This window comes from Desarmillaria tabescens (assembly GCF_030435595.1).
Source record: "Desarmillaria tabescens strain CCBAS 213 chromosome Unknown EV420scaffold_8, whole genome shotgun sequence".
NCBI classification, from domain to species: Eukaryota; Fungi; Basidiomycota; class Agaricomycetes; order Agaricales; family Physalacriaceae; genus Desarmillaria; species Desarmillaria tabescens.
The window spans coordinates 295,011-311,325 of record NW_026848307.1 but is presented as its reverse complement, the minus strand read 5'-3'; the positions used below and the strand labels follow the sequence as shown (position 1 = coordinate 311,325).

General features: G+C 47.3%; 7 protein-coding genes across 7 annotated transcripts; 1 reads left to right on the top strand and 6 right to left on the bottom strand.

The window, feature by feature from the left end:
- Window positions 1-42: 42 nt before the first annotated feature.
- EV420DRAFT_1145841 (P-loop containing nucleoside triphosphate hydrolase protein) lies at window positions 43-2,058 on the bottom strand. Its single transcript, XM_060466055.1, has 7 exons — window positions 1,927-2,058; window positions 1,767-1,878; window positions 1,554-1,716; window positions 1,163-1,498; window positions 877-1,107; window positions 416-828; window positions 43-364 (listed from the first exon to the last, which is right to left on the bottom strand). The coding sequence occupies exons 1-7, from the start codon at window positions 1,948-1,950 to the stop codon at window positions 348-350; spliced, it is 1,296 nt and encodes a 431-aa protein (XP_060334399.1). The 5' UTR covers window positions 1,951-2,058; the 3' UTR covers window positions 43-347.
- Window positions 2,059-2,552: 494 nt separating this feature from the next.
- Window positions 2,553-4,221, top strand: EV420DRAFT_1639020 (uncharacterized protein; the record flags this gene model as incomplete). Its single annotated transcript, XM_060476911.1, has 3 exons — window positions 2,553-3,629; window positions 3,679-3,832; window positions 3,884-4,221. 3 exons carry the CDS (start codon window positions 2,553-2,555, stop codon window positions 4,219-4,221), a joined length of 1,569 nt encoding a protein of 522 aa, XP_060334398.1.
- Window positions 4,222-4,786: 565 nt separating this feature from the next.
- Window positions 4,787-5,714, bottom strand: EV420DRAFT_1745502 (uncharacterized protein). Its single transcript, XM_060480134.1, has 6 exons — window positions 5,584-5,714; window positions 5,454-5,533; window positions 5,379-5,401; window positions 5,254-5,326; window positions 5,097-5,200; window positions 4,787-5,039 (listed from the first exon to the last, which is right to left on the bottom strand). Exons 1-6 carry the CDS (start codon window positions 5,706-5,708, stop codon window positions 4,950-4,952), a joined length of 495 nt encoding a protein of 164 aa, XP_060334397.1. The 5' UTR covers window positions 5,709-5,714; the 3' UTR covers window positions 4,787-4,949.
- Window positions 5,715-6,410: 696 nt separating this feature from the next.
- Window positions 6,411-7,875, bottom strand: EV420DRAFT_1639018 (uncharacterized protein; the record flags this gene model as incomplete). Its single annotated transcript, XM_060476910.1, has 10 exons — window positions 6,411-6,493; window positions 6,553-6,619; window positions 6,677-6,773; window positions 6,833-6,949; window positions 7,002-7,214; window positions 7,266-7,323; window positions 7,375-7,403; window positions 7,454-7,469; window positions 7,528-7,635; window positions 7,773-7,875. 10 exons carry the CDS (start codon window positions 7,873-7,875, stop codon window positions 6,411-6,413), a joined length of 891 nt encoding a protein of 296 aa, XP_060334396.1.
- A 991-nt stretch (window positions 7,876-8,866) lies between these two features.
- On the bottom strand, window positions 8,867-9,888 carry EV420DRAFT_1145387 (uncharacterized protein). The gene is made up of 2 exons (XM_060466053.1): window positions 9,369-9,888; window positions 8,867-9,318 (listed from the first exon to the last, which is right to left on the bottom strand). The coding sequence occupies exons 1-2, from the start codon at window positions 9,795-9,797 to the stop codon at window positions 9,088-9,090; spliced, it is 660 nt and encodes a 219-aa protein (XP_060334395.1). The 5' UTR covers window positions 9,798-9,888; the 3' UTR covers window positions 8,867-9,087.
- On the bottom strand, window positions 9,787-10,462 carry EV420DRAFT_1521692 (uncharacterized protein). The gene has a single exon (XM_060472231.1). It carries the CDS (start codon window positions 10,453-10,455, stop codon window positions 9,940-9,942), a length of 516 nt encoding a protein of 171 aa, XP_060334394.1. The 5' UTR covers window positions 10,456-10,462; the 3' UTR covers window positions 9,787-9,939.
- Window positions 10,463-10,831: 369 nt separating this feature from the next.
- On the bottom strand, window positions 10,832-12,010 carry EV420DRAFT_1145291 (uncharacterized protein). The gene is made up of 4 exons (XM_060466052.1): window positions 11,736-12,010; window positions 11,434-11,685; window positions 11,180-11,386; window positions 10,832-11,128 (listed from the first exon to the last, which is right to left on the bottom strand). Coding segments are annotated over exons 1-4 (585 nt in total). The 5' UTR covers window positions 11,738-12,010; the 3' UTR covers window positions 10,832-11,004.
- Window positions 12,011-16,315: the final 4,305 nt, after the last annotated feature.

Below are 16,315 nucleotides of genomic sequence, written 5' to 3'. Positions count from 1 at the left end.
ACCCGTAGACTCCTACGATATGGCGCGATGCGGCTAGCGCTTGCACTTTCGGGTGAACTGTTGACTCACATATGGGCGGAAAGGATGTTGTAACATTCTAGGTGTTGATGCTTACTGTATTATGTTCCCCAAACTGGAAGGCATGCATTAAACTCTCGATTCTTGCCTTCACAAATAGAGGACTTTGTTCCTCGAGACTGCGATATCAATGGACCAAAACAGCGCGCCAACGGATCAGCAAGTAAGATAGCCTCTGTCCGACATGTACTGCTTGCAAACCATATTCAATGGGTATACACAGACCACCTTTAGTGATATATCGAATAAAATATACAATGTATATTTGACTAGGCGCCATCATTACCTTATCAAACGATGAGCTCGTGTCATAAAGGCAATAACAGACAAGACATACCTGACTCCTTCGTCCACTCGGCGTGTTGCCGCATATCAGCTTCGCTAACAGTAGGCCGCACTGTCTCCAAGGACTTCAAAAAGTCATTCAGCTTCAGCTGGGGCTCCTGGAGTTCGTGCGACTCCAACTCCGACCACGTCTTCTCCACAGCATCAGGATTACCAGGAGAACATGGCGTCCACTTTGTCTCAACACGCTTGAAGTGTGTAGCTGCAATCACCTTGCGCACAGGCTGCATTAGCGCGTCACGGACAACAACAGATATGTCAGAACCGGAATAACCCTCAGTCCTGTCGGCTAACATCCGGTAGTCTTTAGCTGTGAGATCGCAAGGTGTGGAACCGACGTGAAGTTGGAACATCCGTCGTCGTGCATCGGCACCAGGAAGAGGGATATGTATTCGCTTTTCAAACCTGATAGAACATGAGATACGAGGTAGACATGAACAAGAAGATACGCACCGGCGCTTGATTGCACTGTCTAACTGCCATGGGATGTTTGTCGCGCCCAAAATCAACACCCCAGTGTTATCTTGCCCAACGCCATTCATCTGCACCAGTAATTCCGTCTTGATTCGCCTTGAACCTTCAGACTCGCCCTCGTTTCGTGATCCAGCCAAGGAATCAATCTCATCAATGAAAATGATTGAAGGCTTTGACTCGCGCGCCAACTCAAACAGCTGCTTGACGAGCCTGCACAAGGATTAAAATACAAGCATTGGGTAGCCTTTAATGTGTAATGACTCACCTCTCGGAATCTCCTTGCCACTTGCTGACTAGATCGCTGGAGCTGATGCTGAAAAAGGTGCTCTTGGCTTCCGTGGCGACCGCCTGGGCGAGATATGACTTTCCAGTTCCTGGGGGACCATACAATAGGATACCTTTCCATGGAGTGCGTTTACCGGTGAAGAGATGGGGAAATTTGACGGGGAAAATGACGGCTTCCTTTAACGAATCCTTGGCACCTTCTAGACCGGCAATATCATCCCAATGGACGTTAGGTCTCTCAGAAAGAATGGCGCTAGAAAGTCCTGCACGCAGTTTCTTGACCTCCATATCTTGATCGTCCTCGTCGTTCTTTTTCCTTTGGAACATGATGAATGAGCTTGATGATACTGTAGCTGCGAATGTATGCGCACCTTTTCCCTAGAGCGCCAATGCCCCCGGAGCCAACGACACTAGCAGACGTTCCGCCTCGCCCTTCACCTTGCGATGCAAGATGTTTCTCCAATAGCTCTGCCCGAGAGAGATATTCGTCAACTTTAACTCGGATTATTGCTTTGGCCTTGTCATTCTTCTCATCTGTGTCACGGAGTGTAAGTTTTGCAAACAGAATTGCAAGGTAGACGCACATTTCAATGCCAACAAGAAGAATTCTAGAGCTAACATGTAACGCTTCAACGCTTCGGGGTAATTCCTATTCGAGTCATCCTCGACGGCTTTTTGCACAATTTCGATCGCTCGCTGGACGGATTTGAGTCTACTGGTGGAAAATATGTTGAAGACACGCACATTGAGGCTGCTTGAGTAGACCATTGGACTATTGGTGAGATAACAATGTAAAAAGTACGTTTTGTTGTTGTTGTCGTAGTGCCAGCAATGATAGGCATCTCAACGCCACCTACCGCAGTCAAATTCATCGGCGAGGCGGTTATTTGGTTATATTATTCTCTAACAGCCTTGCATCACGTGAGTGGTTAAGGGCCGGCGTTCTCGCGGATTCTGCCTCTACCTGTACCATCTTAGTCTTCTACTCCCATGAGTGCTGAGCTCCTACAGACCTCTGGCACTGTAGCAGGCTATTCTGCGTCTCGGTTACTTGCTCTAACTGAAATATAAAATTGCCGTATCAGCCGTCCCTTCCATTCTGTCCCTTCCAGCAGCTTCAAAATTCGCATTCTTGATACCCTGGGTGCCCTTACAGACATTTCGCCATTATTTTGTAAGGAAATACCCCAAAGGCATGGATGATATAAAGGCAAGTGTCCGAATCACTTCGCTCGGTCATTATTCAACTCTGTCAACAGAGATCAGCTCTGGAAGGGTGCCCATCCGCCACTAACGAGCTTGGCCGGATGGTTCTCCGCGAAACAAATATTTGGCCTCACCTTCTAGACGTTGTCAAGCATCATCTTCGTATGTTGCCTTCCACCAGCACATTGTATGACCCGGCGAAAGGGACCCTGTACAACACTTGCTTCCGAACCATCAATATTTGCTTAGATTCACCTGTATGGCCTCGAATCATCCATAATCCTTCCAACGTCCATGCCCTCCAATGCCTTTCACGTCCTCTCGGTCGTTGGATGACATCACTGTTCACTGTTATCTATTCTGAGCAGGCTGATGATCTGGACAGCAGCAATGTCTGGCCCATAGTACATGGCATTTCCGAGATCATTAGCAAGATGCGCACGTTTACTACTTTCATCGAAGGAATGGTAACAATACCTCTGGCACGGAACGTCATCCATCTCTGGATCAAAGCAAACGAATGTTACGTCCCTGGTGATACTCACTATCTGATTCGAGATATGTACGATGTAGTTGTCGGCGCATCAGAACCCATGACGCGTCTTTTCACCAAAACTGTCTCCGCTGTTCCTCGACGTGTCCTAGAGCGCTGCCTTTCACATGTCGTCGAACGAATCCAAAGCCCAGATTTTTCTATCTACGAATTTGAAGGAGTCTATACGTTTCTCTCCCTCCCTACCTTCTGCTCACCGGTCATAAACGGCATTTTCTTTGCTAATCGATCCATCTATTGGATGTGTTATGCCTTCTATCGGATTTCCCTGCATGTCCGCCCAGAAAACGAAAGCGAAGTCTTCAAGAACTACTTTCCTCGTCTTATGAATCAGGTTGCCGCTAGTTTCTCATTCGTTCCTCATTTACTCCCTCAGGCTATCGAAGGTCGTATTCTTGATTCGATTCTCAAAGGACAACTGTACACGGATCAATTATTCGACAAGGACGTTGCCGTCGGACACATAACTGAAACACTGGACCTGCTTAACACGAATCTCATCTTTCGCTCAGTTTCGCGATTAACATACAAGCATCTTCGGAAGATTGAACACTTTGGTCGTGAAACTGCTTTGCTGCCTGGACCGATTCTTGAAGCTTGGATGGCCATGCGAGAAAAGGCAATCCAAGTCAACAAATTTGACAAATTTTATGCGACGTTGGAAATACTTTCTTGTTCCAATTATCATGTAAGAGAACAATGCTTCTGCTTTCTATGCTGCTCATGTCATATTATAGTGCCAGTCTGCGAACAGGCACACACTGCCGCGCACAGAGGTCCGACGATGTGGAGGATGTGAGACAGTCTTTTATTGTTCTGTCGAATGTCAAAAGCAGGATTGGAAATATCACCGCGAGATTTGTCGGCTTTGCTTCCGAGCAGTAAACAAGGGTAAGCTTTGGGCTGGGTTCTATTACATGCCGAGGTCTTATCACTGTTCAGATGGGCTTCCACTACCCATGTCACTCCGCAACCAACTCTTCGTCATATTCTACGTTCAAAGTGATATAGACAAAGATACCCTGGCCAGCCTACGACAGAAGTATCTCGATGATCATCCCGGCGCGGAGGCTCACAAGCTTGTAGCCGCCCTCGATTACACCAAGATAGTGCCAGAGCTGGACATCAGATACGCAGATGAATATCGTCATGAGGATCACTTGGATCATTACGTGAAGGTGTGCAAGGATGGTGGCGGGAGGCTTTGCTTCGTGAGAACACCGTTTGTTGATCAAAAGAAAGGTGTGCTGGGCTTATTTACGTTACCAACACTCATGTAAGGGATACTGAAAGTTTCAATGCAACAAAGCATCGCTATGGGTCATAGTTGATGTTAAGGCACCTGCAATATGCCGTGCTATTGTGCTTGCTTAAATGCATGATTGTACGTTTCCATCTAAACAACCTGTGCCTTCGAAAATTTGTATGACCACCTCAATGTGCCATTCAGTGTCTTAAACGTCACATTGAGAAGCTGCGTCCAAGCCCTCTTTCTGTCATAATCGACTAAACATCGCTGAACGGCTTCACCTCGTCTCTGCTCTTTCCCTGTTTTCCGACAGTATTATAACTTTCCGCCTTTTGTCATGCACGAATAACGTCTAAGACTCCTCTAAGACTCCTCTCCCCCTTCGATATTCCTTCCAGTTCCTCCAGGATTTATTTGTTGGGTCGAAAAGGAGTGAAAAGGTTCGCAATGAGTAAAGTATCTTTAGGTACAGATCGACGGTTAATCACTGAAGTCTCCCCTTTGCTCGGTGGAGCTTTGGCAGGAATTGTCACCAAAAATATGATCAGAAATCCGCCACTATAGCTACTACCACCACTATCCCAATTGGTTACATTGCGCGGTGGGCGTTCCGATGCTTTATGACAAATCAGTAATGCAAGACATGTCGAGGAGTGCGTAATATAGGCATATAAACGCATCACATTTGCAATCTGTACCAATGATATGTATTCATAATGTTTGGACAACGAAAAGAAATCACTATGGATCATTACATACTCAGTCTGCTTGATAGTCACTGGCTTTCAGAGCGTTTCTCGCGTCTTGCATTGTGATGTAGTATGCTCTGTCACCTCCAGTAGCCTCGATCTAAATCACTGCATAAATACACGTGCCAAGTAGTAGCAAGCTGCATGACACACTCACCGAAGAGTCTCCGTTGCCCAAGTATGAAAAGCGATTGGGATGTAGCGAGACAAACTTCCAGTCCTCCCATCGGGGAGAAGCTAACATTTCCAAGAAGTGAAGAGCTGGAACGATAAGATTTAGTGATTCCTGTTTGGATCTATCCTTGGATACGTACTGCTACCAGCGTAGAGCGCATCCGGTTCACCGTCTACTTTGCCACCTTTATACCAGGAGGGACAAGGTTCAGTCTGTTCCATAGGTGTTTCAGAGCAAGCCCTTAAGTTTCGAAGACGCTCATACAAATACGAGATCCTTCATAAGCGCTACCGATACTCGTATCATTAACAGCGTTAGTTATATGAATGAAAAACACACCTTCTCGTTGGATATTATACTCGTCCTGCGCATCCTTGTTAACTTCCATGGTTTTGATATCTTGCTTCTGCAACTTCGACCTCGAATTCATTGAGTATATCACGGTTATCGTTAGATTCTCCGAACATACAAGCAAGCGACAATGTAGTCAGCTTGTACCTCTGTACAGGGCAATAGCGACCCATTGGCATACGTTATCCCGGGTCCACAACCCATCAGGAACATGTTGGGGAATCCGGTGACGGCGATTGACATATAGGCTGTATGGGGACGTTTCATAAGGCAATACGGCAGGAGTAAGGGGAAGCTCAAACCCTTGGGTCGCTGCGCCCATACATCACTGAGATCGACGCCGTCTCTTCCAAGGAACTTATATCTCGGCTTGAAACCTGTGTCGAACCCCTGTCGCAAGGATGATGCGATCCATCGGGCGCTCGATGCCATCATCCGTCATGATACCATTTGTAGTGACCATTTTGATTGGTTTATTGGTGAAATCGACAGTAGGAAGCCTTCAGCCTGGGAGGGAAATTAATTGCGCATCTATTATCAAGAAGGGGACATACGCCTCCAGAAAAGCAGCACCGGGGGTCGGCCTACGACACTACATTTTGCACCGAATTTGACCGTCAAGCCAAATAACGAACGAATCTCAGTATACTTACCCCAACGGCAAAGCTGTTTCATATGTTTAGGTTAGTCACTACTACCGAAGACACGACCTAAACTCACTCAGGGCATTAGCGCCAAGAGAAGGTCATCACTCTTTACAGATGACTTCATGTGTTCAATAGAAGCCTGCTTCATCATCTATATGGTATGAATTAACGGGCGATAAATTCAATTATAAATAATAATACCTTCTGAGCCTCAGACCCTTTTTTCGTCATATCTAGGGAATGTCGGGGCGAGTCTTAGGGAATGTCAAAACCACAAGAGAACAAACCAAAGTAGCCATTAATGGAGGCAGGAAACTTCCTTGAGATGGCGGTACAGGGTCTCTGGATTCTTGATAAAATCAGCTTTCTCCTCTTTCGTGTCTATAAGAAGGTAAAAACTGTCAGGTATAGATATGAGGACGAGTGTAAGATGGAGTTACAGAAGAAGTTATCGTTGTGCCATTCACGGCCTTGGGGAGTGCTAAGCGTAAAAAGGGTCGGAACGACCTAATAATAGGTGAGGATATAGGTTCAAGTTCGAGCATTGTTTCAGGTAAAACTAACCCAAAATTTAGATCTACCATAGATATCGAGATTCTTGCAATGCGGAGCAATGGCACCTATAGTCTGAAGACCGGAAGAACCAATACCTATTACGGCACTGGTAGAGATCTCGAGGATAGGCTGCAGGAAAGATCAAGGAGAGTGAAAACGACTTACACGCGTTCGTCTTTGAAAGCGTTCTGCCAATCAAGATCGACAGGCCACTCAGCAGTGTGAAAAACCCGCGCTTTCGTGAACGACTCCAGACCAGGAATCGCTGGACGATTTACATTGCTATGAACACGTCTCAAAAACAGGTGGTATGTCACAGAGATAACATTCGTACCTTAAGACACCAGTGGCCGGGCAAAATACATCATAAGATTTCGTCTCGACTTCCGACGTCCCCAAGTTCACCACTGTTATATCCCACGTTCCGAGATCATTGTTATATATCGCTTCAGTGACTTTGTGTCGAAGCCGAATGAAAGGTACAATTCCGAATTTTTGGGCAAAGATTTTGAAATATTTCTTGATTTCACCCGCATAGGAATAATATCTTTGAAACGGCGTGAGTGTGAGATGCCACAGAGAAAACTAAACTGCCCACTCTGGCCAGTCTGCGTAGGGTGCAAACGAGTACTGGTAGGCCGCACTTGGAATATCACCTTCATGATCCTCAGTCTTAGCGGGGGGGGGATAAGCAACGGCAGGCTTACATCGACAACCAGGATAACGGTTTGCGTGCCTATAAAAACGAGTTCATGACTAATTGGAGGATTGTATTATCTTTCCTACCATGTGCCGCTGTAATCTATAATAGGTAGCATCATAATCAAGTCGGTAGAATGTTTAGACACCGAAGACACTACCGTCGTCTTTCTCGAACAGGACAAACTCGATGGGTCCAAGTACACCCTTTTTCTGTGCTTCCATGATTTTATACGCAAAGCACAGTCCCGGCCGCTCCTGCACCACATCTAACATGTGAAACTTAAGATTTGTGGAGAAACATAAGACGCTGCAGCTCACATAGCAATACGCAAAGGTCGCGGACGAAAACCTGGAAAGAAGAGCTTTGCACTGCTGTAAATCCTGCGATATCGAGAACACTTACCAGGTTTGTTGAGATAGTTCCAGTCGCTCGACGTAACGTTGCTGGTATTACTTGTCAGAACGCCTTTTGTATCATCGGGTTTGCGTCTGAAAAATTGAAACATGGTGGAAAGAGGCTGATGTACTCAGAATTCTGCGACGAGAAGATTGGCTCCTTATATATGTACCAGTGGCGAAGCGTCACCGGATGTCGTATCGGTGGAAAAAGAATACACGAAACAGAGATTCCGTCTGCTCATTGGGAGATATTCGTGGTCCGACAGACGGATGTTGTTACTCAAAACGTAGCACATGACGTTCATCTGACATGAAATTTTGACGATAGAAGGTCCTTTTAGTAGTGTATGCTCCCACCTTGGCTCTGATGTCGTACATCCTGGGACTACGAAATGAGCACCAAATACTCGCCACTTAGCGATAGTCACCTGAAGCACAGAGAAGATGCAAACCATACTTGAAAAGGGCCTCTTAGTATATCTGGCTCGAAAAGCTGACTCAATCAGATGTGCAGACGGGGGTTGTGGGACTTAGCGGCGGCGCGGCTCTTGAAGTAAATCCATCAGCTGGACTACGCTGACTGATACAGTGCCTGAAGGTGGGGCCGAGCCGTGAGAGTTTACTGATAACGAAAGTTCAATTGCTGGGTTTCTGAGTCTTCAAGGGCCAGAGCGTATCTGAGTACGAATTTGTTTTGCCATTTCTCGCGACATAAAAAGGACGCATAGACGGAAAGCGATGTAAATCGCCTTGTTCCATGAACAAAGCAGCAAAACCAAGATTGATAAAGTGCTACTCCGACGGGAGCGGTCATCGGTCTAGTCATGTCGCTCTCGTCAGCATTTAATCAACTGGACTTGTACGGTGTTTTGTCTTGTATAGCAGACTGCTCCCGTGAAGACTGAAGGATAGCTGTTAGAATCCCAGGACCAGCTTGGCAGAGATGTCAGCACATATATATTGAGCATGTGCACACCTTAGGTACCTTCGAAACTGACACGAAAAGGTGTAAAACTGGATATTAGCAAGCGCCGACCAACGTAAAATAGGTGAAGGGATTCAATGCGCTCGGAACCCTGATATACACCAGATGCCCTTTCCGTGCCTTCGAATCATCCACCAGACGGTTCCAGTATGCCTTGCTCTCGCATTGGTCTATAAATTTGTCTGCGGTAGAGATTATGATAGCGTGCAAAACTGGAACGTAATCAAAACATATGACGAGCGAGTGCAGTAATGAGGTCGGGGACGTTCTGTTCCTCTTCAGGAAATCCGTCTGCAGCTTTCCGATTATTGAGTTGTTAACTCTGATGTCATATTCAGCCACCGCGTAGAAGAAGCTGATATCCCGGTCGGTGATGCGCTTGGCGTGGCCAGATGTGTGTTGTCAGGACTGGTTTGGTTTCATCCCAAGGAAATGCCATACCCCGACGCTCATGACATGATTTCTTGTGTTCAAGTCTCCATGCTATCCGTTGGCAAACCGGGTCGCAGAAATATGCGTTAGAGCAGCTCGAACATTGCCTCAATGCCCTCTCAGGGGTTGCACACTAGAAGATATAGATAAGAGACGGGAATAAACTGACAAAAGCGAACGAACCTCCGGATTCATACACTTCGTGACCTCTTGCGCCGCCAAATCCTCCCTTGCCTCCCATCTAAGACCGGCTACCTCCTTCAGCCGATCCCAAACATCCCACAGCAGGCCATTCTGGTCGAAATCATCTTCCAAGCCTGTCTCGAATATGTGCCTGATAGACCTTCTAGCACTTCGCAAAACTGGGCGGTATATCAGATAAAAGTTAACCGAGTTGAGCACTTCCATGAGCGACATGTGCAAGATTGGTTCCGCGTCATCGTCTTCGCGTACGGCCGCATCGCTGTCCAGCAGTGACTGGCATTTGAGGATTGATTCCGAAAGATGGTGATCCAAAGCTTCGACCACCCATGAATATCCATCATGGAAAGCTTCTGCCAATACCTGGCAGCAACCCGAGACGGAATCCCTAACCCAAATGTTGCAGTTCATCTATATCCACATGCCTTCGCCTTGACGTGACATGAACACCATTTCACCGACTTGGCCCTAAGGAAAGACCGACGAAGAGCATCGCTAGATAAAGTACATAGCGCCATGATGCTGATGTGACGCCTCAATGTGATAGCCCGGACTATAGGAATTTGGATGTCGACGATAATTCGCCGCATACAATTATATGCCACGACATTGAGACTCTTCCAATGCGACCATAACTTCCAAGTGGATTTCTTCCGATTGACAGCAGACCAACACATCCATAACTTTCCAGCAAGACGTGGCCGTTGCATAATCGACAGTCGAGTCGAAGTAAATCCAGACGCGTGTCATACATTTGATAAAGCCCGGAGGTACGCATCACAGATACAAAGTCAACAGAAAAGCTGTCGAGGAGTGACAAAAGGCTATCTTTGAACTGGTCCCGCAAATCCACGGTCTCTGAGGGCAACACGGTATCGGCGGTGGCGTTCAGGAAATATGACGAGTAGAAATATATAATCCAACGACAGATATGTGGGACTACCGCCGCTATTTGGTCAACGATAACTTTCACGCCTCGATGTCTCTCGTTAACACTGGCCTGGATCGCGCGAAAACATTCCTTGGTAATGATCAAGGAGTGATGCCGCACAGTGGCATCCCTATCCATGGAAGGTGTGTCGAGAGTGCGGAGATTGTAGCAAAACACGGAGAGCAGCCGGGGAAGTGTGGAGTCGTCTACCTCAACTATCTCTGCAAGTTTACCCAGAGCGTAGTGAGATCTGCGCATAGCAGCTCGCTGGTAATCCGGTAATCAAAAATATTGTTGGCATCGACAACGGAAACGAAATACCTTGAGCGAATTCATGCTCATGTTCCCAAGGATGTAACCAGGTCTTGAGGGTAAGTGGGTATTTAAGAATGCACGCTACAGGGGAGTCGATCGAGAAAGAAAGTCGTGGTACAGGTTCAAGAGTAAAATTTGAAATTACACATTACGGAAAAATAAAGTGACGGTCAGGTGATGCTCCGTTTCGCGCGCCTGAAGAGGGACACTACTGGTGCTAGGGTCGAATAGGTGTGCGGCTGTTTCAGTTGAATGGGAGTGAATGGGCCGCCGTTGATGGATGACAGCGGTCTGTCGTCCTTTATCACCGGCAAGTTGTCGAATTGCATTCCTTCCTCCAGGTGATTGATGTAATGTTTTAACCCTTGGTCCTCATTCCATATCCGCACTTTGCTCAGAAGACACAAAGTCCTCGGCTTCCCGGACCATTGCAGCAATATCTTCCTCCGTGAGAGGTTCATGCGGGAAGGGTATAATCATAGACGTTTGACTAGAACTTCAATTAAATAAGATACGGTCGCGTCTAGAGGAATGTTTGCGAACTTACATGTCACCCTCGACAGCAGTGAAATTCATCAGCCCATCCTCGTTGATGGCAATCGATATGATTATATCAAATGGCGCTGCGTTTCCCTCAACCACAGGTAGATACATCGTACCAAGTAATTGAGATGCAGAACTGTTAGTGTATTCTTGCTCCCAGAGCACCCCACTTCCGGTAAAGAATCGAATCTGTCTTTCCATAAATTTGAACCTAAAGGCCAATTAACGAAGTCTAGGCTAGCTATAGAAGATGCATACCTCCTCGACGCTTGCTCCGGCAATATTGAGTTCCTCATGATAACTGACCCAAAGACCCCATCGGAAAGCTGCACGCCCAGTCCGAACGGAATAATGCTCATGGCGCATGTCACCTCAGGCTCACTAAGCCATTTAACTTTCAGAGCCGCTCCACACACGATTGCGTACGGGTCAAAAGGCAATATCTTCCCCGAGAAGCTAACTTCGATCTCCTGCCGAAGTAATGGAGGAGGTTCATCAATTATAATGACCCTGATAAAGTCAGCGACGCTTATTCTTGAGTAAAAGACAGGTGTACCCACATGAAGGATGTCGCTCGCAAATATGCCTGCTCCCTTTAGCAGTTCTTCGAGAATGACCTCTCCATGAAGATCGTCAGCGATGGCGAAGATGCCATCGTATCCATCATCATAGAATTGAACGCCACATTGTTCTTTCATACATATGAGGAGATGATAATCGACGAATTCCTTTCCCTTAGAAGGATATCCATGTGCCAACGTGGCTGCTGTACCAGCTGGGATTATCTGGCGAACCTCCAAGTTTGAAGAGGCCAATGACTGTAATACGCCACGCTGAAAGTCGGTAACGTCTGGTGTATACCAATCAGCCGGGGAAGGATAAAGGAAAATAAACATGCTTACGGAAGGAAGGAATAGAAACGACTGCTCCACCAATGCTTTGTCCATAAACCGATTCAGCAGCAACTTGCAACTTTTTGAAGAGCAGGGCCAGGAGATATTCACGCGTCTTCAAAACTTCATCTGAGTGAAGTCCAATGAGATATAAAAGACAGACTTACGAAGGGGGCCCCACAGGGGGCAGGGTATCATATGGATCTAGCGGAAAGAATTCGGTCTGAGATAAAAGGAGGGGAACAACAGCATATACCCGCTCGAAAACGTTTCTTGGTCTCCCTGATGCTCCCTGATACTACCAGCTGGTTCCAACAGTGTCGTGAGGTCCTCTATATATATATTTGGTGCATTGCACGGCTCATGTCCGATTCTGAGGCAGGCGGTATTGCTGTTAGTGCTTATTCATCGGCATGTGCGTCTAGGAACCTACAGAATCTCATTCTCAGCAAAGCACAAGCTAGAGCGCAACTCAGCAAGAACTTCAAAGCTACCCAAATCCTGCCCTTGAATTCTAGTATGACGCTTCAGTGGCCGAAGTCGAGCGACCAGGGAACATAGACGTACGCCGCGCGAGAATAATTTTAGAGAATACAGATAAGCAAATAGACACAGTTCCAGCCATTTGAACGCACGGAAACCCAAACTCTGATAATTCTGATCAGCTGGAAAGACGAGTGCACGACGACGGACCCACCGATACCGATGATTGCGCTCTCATCTTCTGAGAGCCGTCCAGCTACAAAAGTAAACCATACTGGGATGAGAGATATTACAAGGAAAGGTATCATTGTCGTCAATGGAGGGTGGTGGCAACGAGAATGATACAGGACGACATGGATACATGGCGGTGCAGAGGAAGGTGTAACTCAGACATGTACCACCGCGTTGGTCCACCCTCAAATTTCCAAATTTCCGGCTACAATGGCGACACTACACAAATGCACTTCAATTCCTAATCATACTACGAATACAAGTCCTTTTTTTGAATTCTCGACGCGGGTCAACGCTACATCAAATCGCCAACACGGCAAAGGTAACACCCAACACCCCCGACAACAATCCGTTGTAGCCATTCCCTACGGCAGCATTGGAGGGTGAAGGAGATGCGCTGGTGGAGACAGCGGCACTTGAGGATGCAGCTGAGCGGCTGGTGCTTGACGTGCTTGATCTGGTGATACTCAATGACTCTGAAAGGGTGGTAGAATGGATCGAGAGAGGAGTCGAGAGACTGGTCATTTCAATGGAAGTGGATGAAGTCGTACTATCCGACGAGGACGTCGTCAGCGTCGACAGAATGGTGCTCTCCGTGGAGCTGCCACTCTCACTAACCGACGAGGATATCGGTATTGTAGCTGTCGTCGATGGAAGAGGGATCAAGGTCGTCGAGCTGTATGGTAGTGAGTTCTCATTCCTCTGCGCTTGTTTCATAAGGCTTACGGGGTAGGCAGCCCTGACAGCGTCGACGTCGTCCCATCATCGCTAGTTGTGATGGGCTCGATGGTGTACGTCTGTCCTGCAACTAGGGCTACGGGAATCAGCAATAAGAATGCTACCTTCATGATGGTCGACGGATAGCCATTTGATGGGGACGTTGATATATATATATACGATGCCCCGGTGGTCGCTCGTGTCGCTCCCACAATAGGTCACTTCTTACCTGGGCTATGCAAGAACGGCTTCAGTTTCCCATACATTTGCAGGAAACGACATGATCACTCCTTTTTGCGACATTGAACCAACTGAAGCGCGGTCAATCCTGACCGTGTTCACCCAGAGCAGCTCTGCCATTGGTACATAGGCAAACTCGAGGACCCATTTGGATTTCATTCCGCTGGGACTATTTGCTATCTCGACTGTGATCTGGATGCGCCCTCAATTGAAAGAAGCCCTGGGGCAACTGGGCTGTGTCGGACGGATCACCGCCTAGATGCAGCCATCCCTAGCAGGATTACACAGCACGGACATACATGTACATGCTAGCTAAAGTCAGGTGTTTACCGGCATATTCTTCTTTATACACAGGTACGAGTTCTACGAGTATCTATATAAAGCGGTTTGCCAGGCCACCCACTTCCGTTCCATGATCGCTGAAAATTCTTGTCATTGGCAAGGGAGAAATCTTGACTTGGGACCTCATGGAGGGGGAAGACCCTGTCAAAGAACTGGCGCCAACGTAGCGGCGGAGCTCAAATCGGCTAGAGTCACAACGGAGTAAACACCGCCCAAATCCTCGTGGTTTCTTCGACACCTCCAGATTAAGCAAAAGACCCCAGCGCTGTTCTCTTTCTGGGCGCCTCTCTCAAGCTGTATGCCACTGTACTCCTTGGTTGCAACGAGACATAAAGTTCTTCTGTGACAAGCTGACTTTGTCAAGCTGAAGGACGGAAAGAATATTGACTATAGTAAACCCCGCTAATTCGCGTACCCCTCTCATCAACGCCATTCCTATCAATCACCCTATCCCAAAAACAGCGTGGTCATCTTCAAAAACGCGTTTCATACGTTTGGACTACCACTTCGTCTTCTGACCCCCTCACCGCCGTCATCGCCAAATTCTACGACCCACTGTCTTTCCGTGACCTCTTCCCACCATTGCTCGGTCCCGGTCAGAGTGAAGTGAAAGTGTACGGGATGCTGAACGCTTTCCAAGGGACTTTAATTCCCCGGTGGTGTCTGGGTTCGCAGGATAGTTACGCCATATCAAGTACTGGAGTTTGTTCCGGGAAAGGCGTACGTCGCGTAGATATCCTGAACAAGAAAGAAAAGAATTACCGCTTTACATTTGCGAGAAGCACCGCCATGCTATGTTCACCATTCTTTCGTTTAGTTATGGTTTTGCTGCTATGGCCGTCTTTTCCTAGAGATTTAGCCCCAAGGACATCATTCCCATCCCACCTCTAACTAGTTGCCTGACTAGGCTTTTTGCCCTAACGAATGTTGTCCGGGCTCGCTCCGAATTGAATGCAGACGAACATTCCCGCAGTCGTGGTTGACTCTCAGAGGATTCCTCTTGACGAAGAGCGGCGCGATGAGGACGCGAATGACTGTGTTCGGGAGCGTTTTACGAAGTCGTACCCGGTTTGTGGCATCGGAACGTGCGTGAATATCCGTAGACATTCAGGTCAGGAGCCCAGGGTACTACGTCGACAATTCCTTCGAAGTTGTTCGAACACCTCGAATAACTCGAATCTAGCAAACCACGCTGCGGTAGCAGGTTCAAGGCATTCGGGCGGTCTCTCGATCCGCTATTGGTTACGTTTTAGACGATATGTCCGTAAAGGCTTTACAGCAAGTGCTTGATCCGCTATCGTAATTCTGACTCCGGTAAGCATTTCTCCCTGACAAGCGAACAAGTGAATGTTTACTAGTCGTTGACTAGGATGCCGTAGACCAGTAACAATTCGAAAATATACGAGAACGTGATGGCTAACGGTATATATCATCCAGGTGTGTCCGACAGCACTGGAGTTGAACATTTGAATACAGCTCATCACACGCAAGGACTACACAGAACGAGCGCGGTAGAATACCACTAGACCGATCAACTATGCCAAGAGATATGTGTAAAGTACACATCCACTTCTCCGACGCCATATCGACGGAAACAAAAGTAATCGGCTCCTACGGAGGTTCCTCATATGGCCGCACCGTTAGCTTCATTGTGGATTTCGACTATTGCGTGGTCCTTTCTAATTTGCCCGCTACTTACATGCGACGACACCGCACTTCTCATAACTCATCTCCGTGTCGAGCCCGAATGCACCATCGTGCATGATACGTACAGTGCAGTGCTTCCATGGCCTCTTTCATTTCAACGGGTTTCTTCTAAGGATGACATTGGACGATGATCCTAATCGGAAAAAGAGGCGATTTTTTCAAGGAGTCAAGAACATAGTTGTGTCTCGAAATATGCTGGAAAGTGATAAGCCTTTGTCTGAGCGCCAATCAAAGGGAGTCGCGCGTACCAGGGGTGACCGGCATTCAATATCAACAACTTACGGCTTGCACCAACGAACCCGAAGAGTCATGACACTTCATTATAGAACCATCGACAAACGGTAATTAAAGCACCTAGAAGCCCGAGCGTGATGCACTGATGGCCAGCGAGAGAAGGAGGTGAAAGTTTAACCAAGACCTAAATTTTTTGACGGGAAGTCTAAGTCGCGTGGGTAGCACTTGAGCAATGAACGCCAGTGAACGCCTTCAAGAACGTTAGATACTAAGATAGTGGCGCGACTCAGGGC

Excerpts from the sequence above, each read along its gene's own strand:
- EV420DRAFT_1745502 (XM_060480134.1), bottom strand. The coding sequence starts at position 5,708 with ATGTCAATCGCCGTCACCGGATTCCCCAACATGTTCCTGATGGGTTGT. Across the intron at positions 5,327-5,378 it reads TTATGAAGGATCTCGTATTT|ACTGAACCTTGTCCCTCCTG; the intron begins GTATGAGCGTCT and ends CCTATGGAACAG. Across the intron at positions 5,040-5,096 it reads TGGGCAACGGAGACTCTTCG|ATCGAGGCTACTGGAGGTGA; the intron begins GTGAGTGTGTCA and ends GCAGTGATTTAG.
- EV420DRAFT_1145291 (XM_060466052.1), bottom strand. Across the intron at positions 11,387-11,433 it reads CCGGAGCAAGCGTCGAGGAG|GTTCAAATTTATGGAAAGAC; the intron begins GTATGCATCTTC and ends ATTGGCCTTTAG. Across the intron at positions 11,129-11,179 it reads ACTGCTGTCGAGGGTGACAT|TTCTAGTCAAACGTCTATGA; the intron begins GTAAGTTCGCAA and ends ATTTAATTGAAG.
- EV420DRAFT_1521692 (XM_060472231.1), bottom strand. The coding sequence starts at position 10,455 with ATGGATAGGGATGCCACTGTGCGGCATCACTCCTTGATCATTACCAAG.
- EV420DRAFT_1145841 (XM_060466055.1), bottom strand. The coding sequence starts at position 1,950 with ATGGTCTACTCAAGCAGCCTCAAT. Across the intron at positions 1,879-1,926 it reads TCTACTCAAGCAGCCTCAAT|CGAGCGATCGAAATTGTGCA; the intron begins GTGCGTGTCTTC and ends AAATCCGTCCAG. Across the intron at positions 1,108-1,162 it reads TGGCAAGGAGATTCCGAGAG|GCTCGTCAAGCAGCTGTTTG; the intron begins GTGAGTCATTAC and ends ATCCTTGTGCAG.
- EV420DRAFT_1145387 (XM_060466053.1), bottom strand. The coding sequence starts at position 9,797 with ATGAACTGCAACATTTGGGTTAGGGATTCCGTCTCGGGTTGCTGCCAG. Across the intron at positions 9,319-9,368 it reads CGAAGTGTATGAATCCGGAG|TGTGCAACCCCTGAGAGGGC; the intron begins GTTCGTTCGCTT and ends TATATCTTCTAG.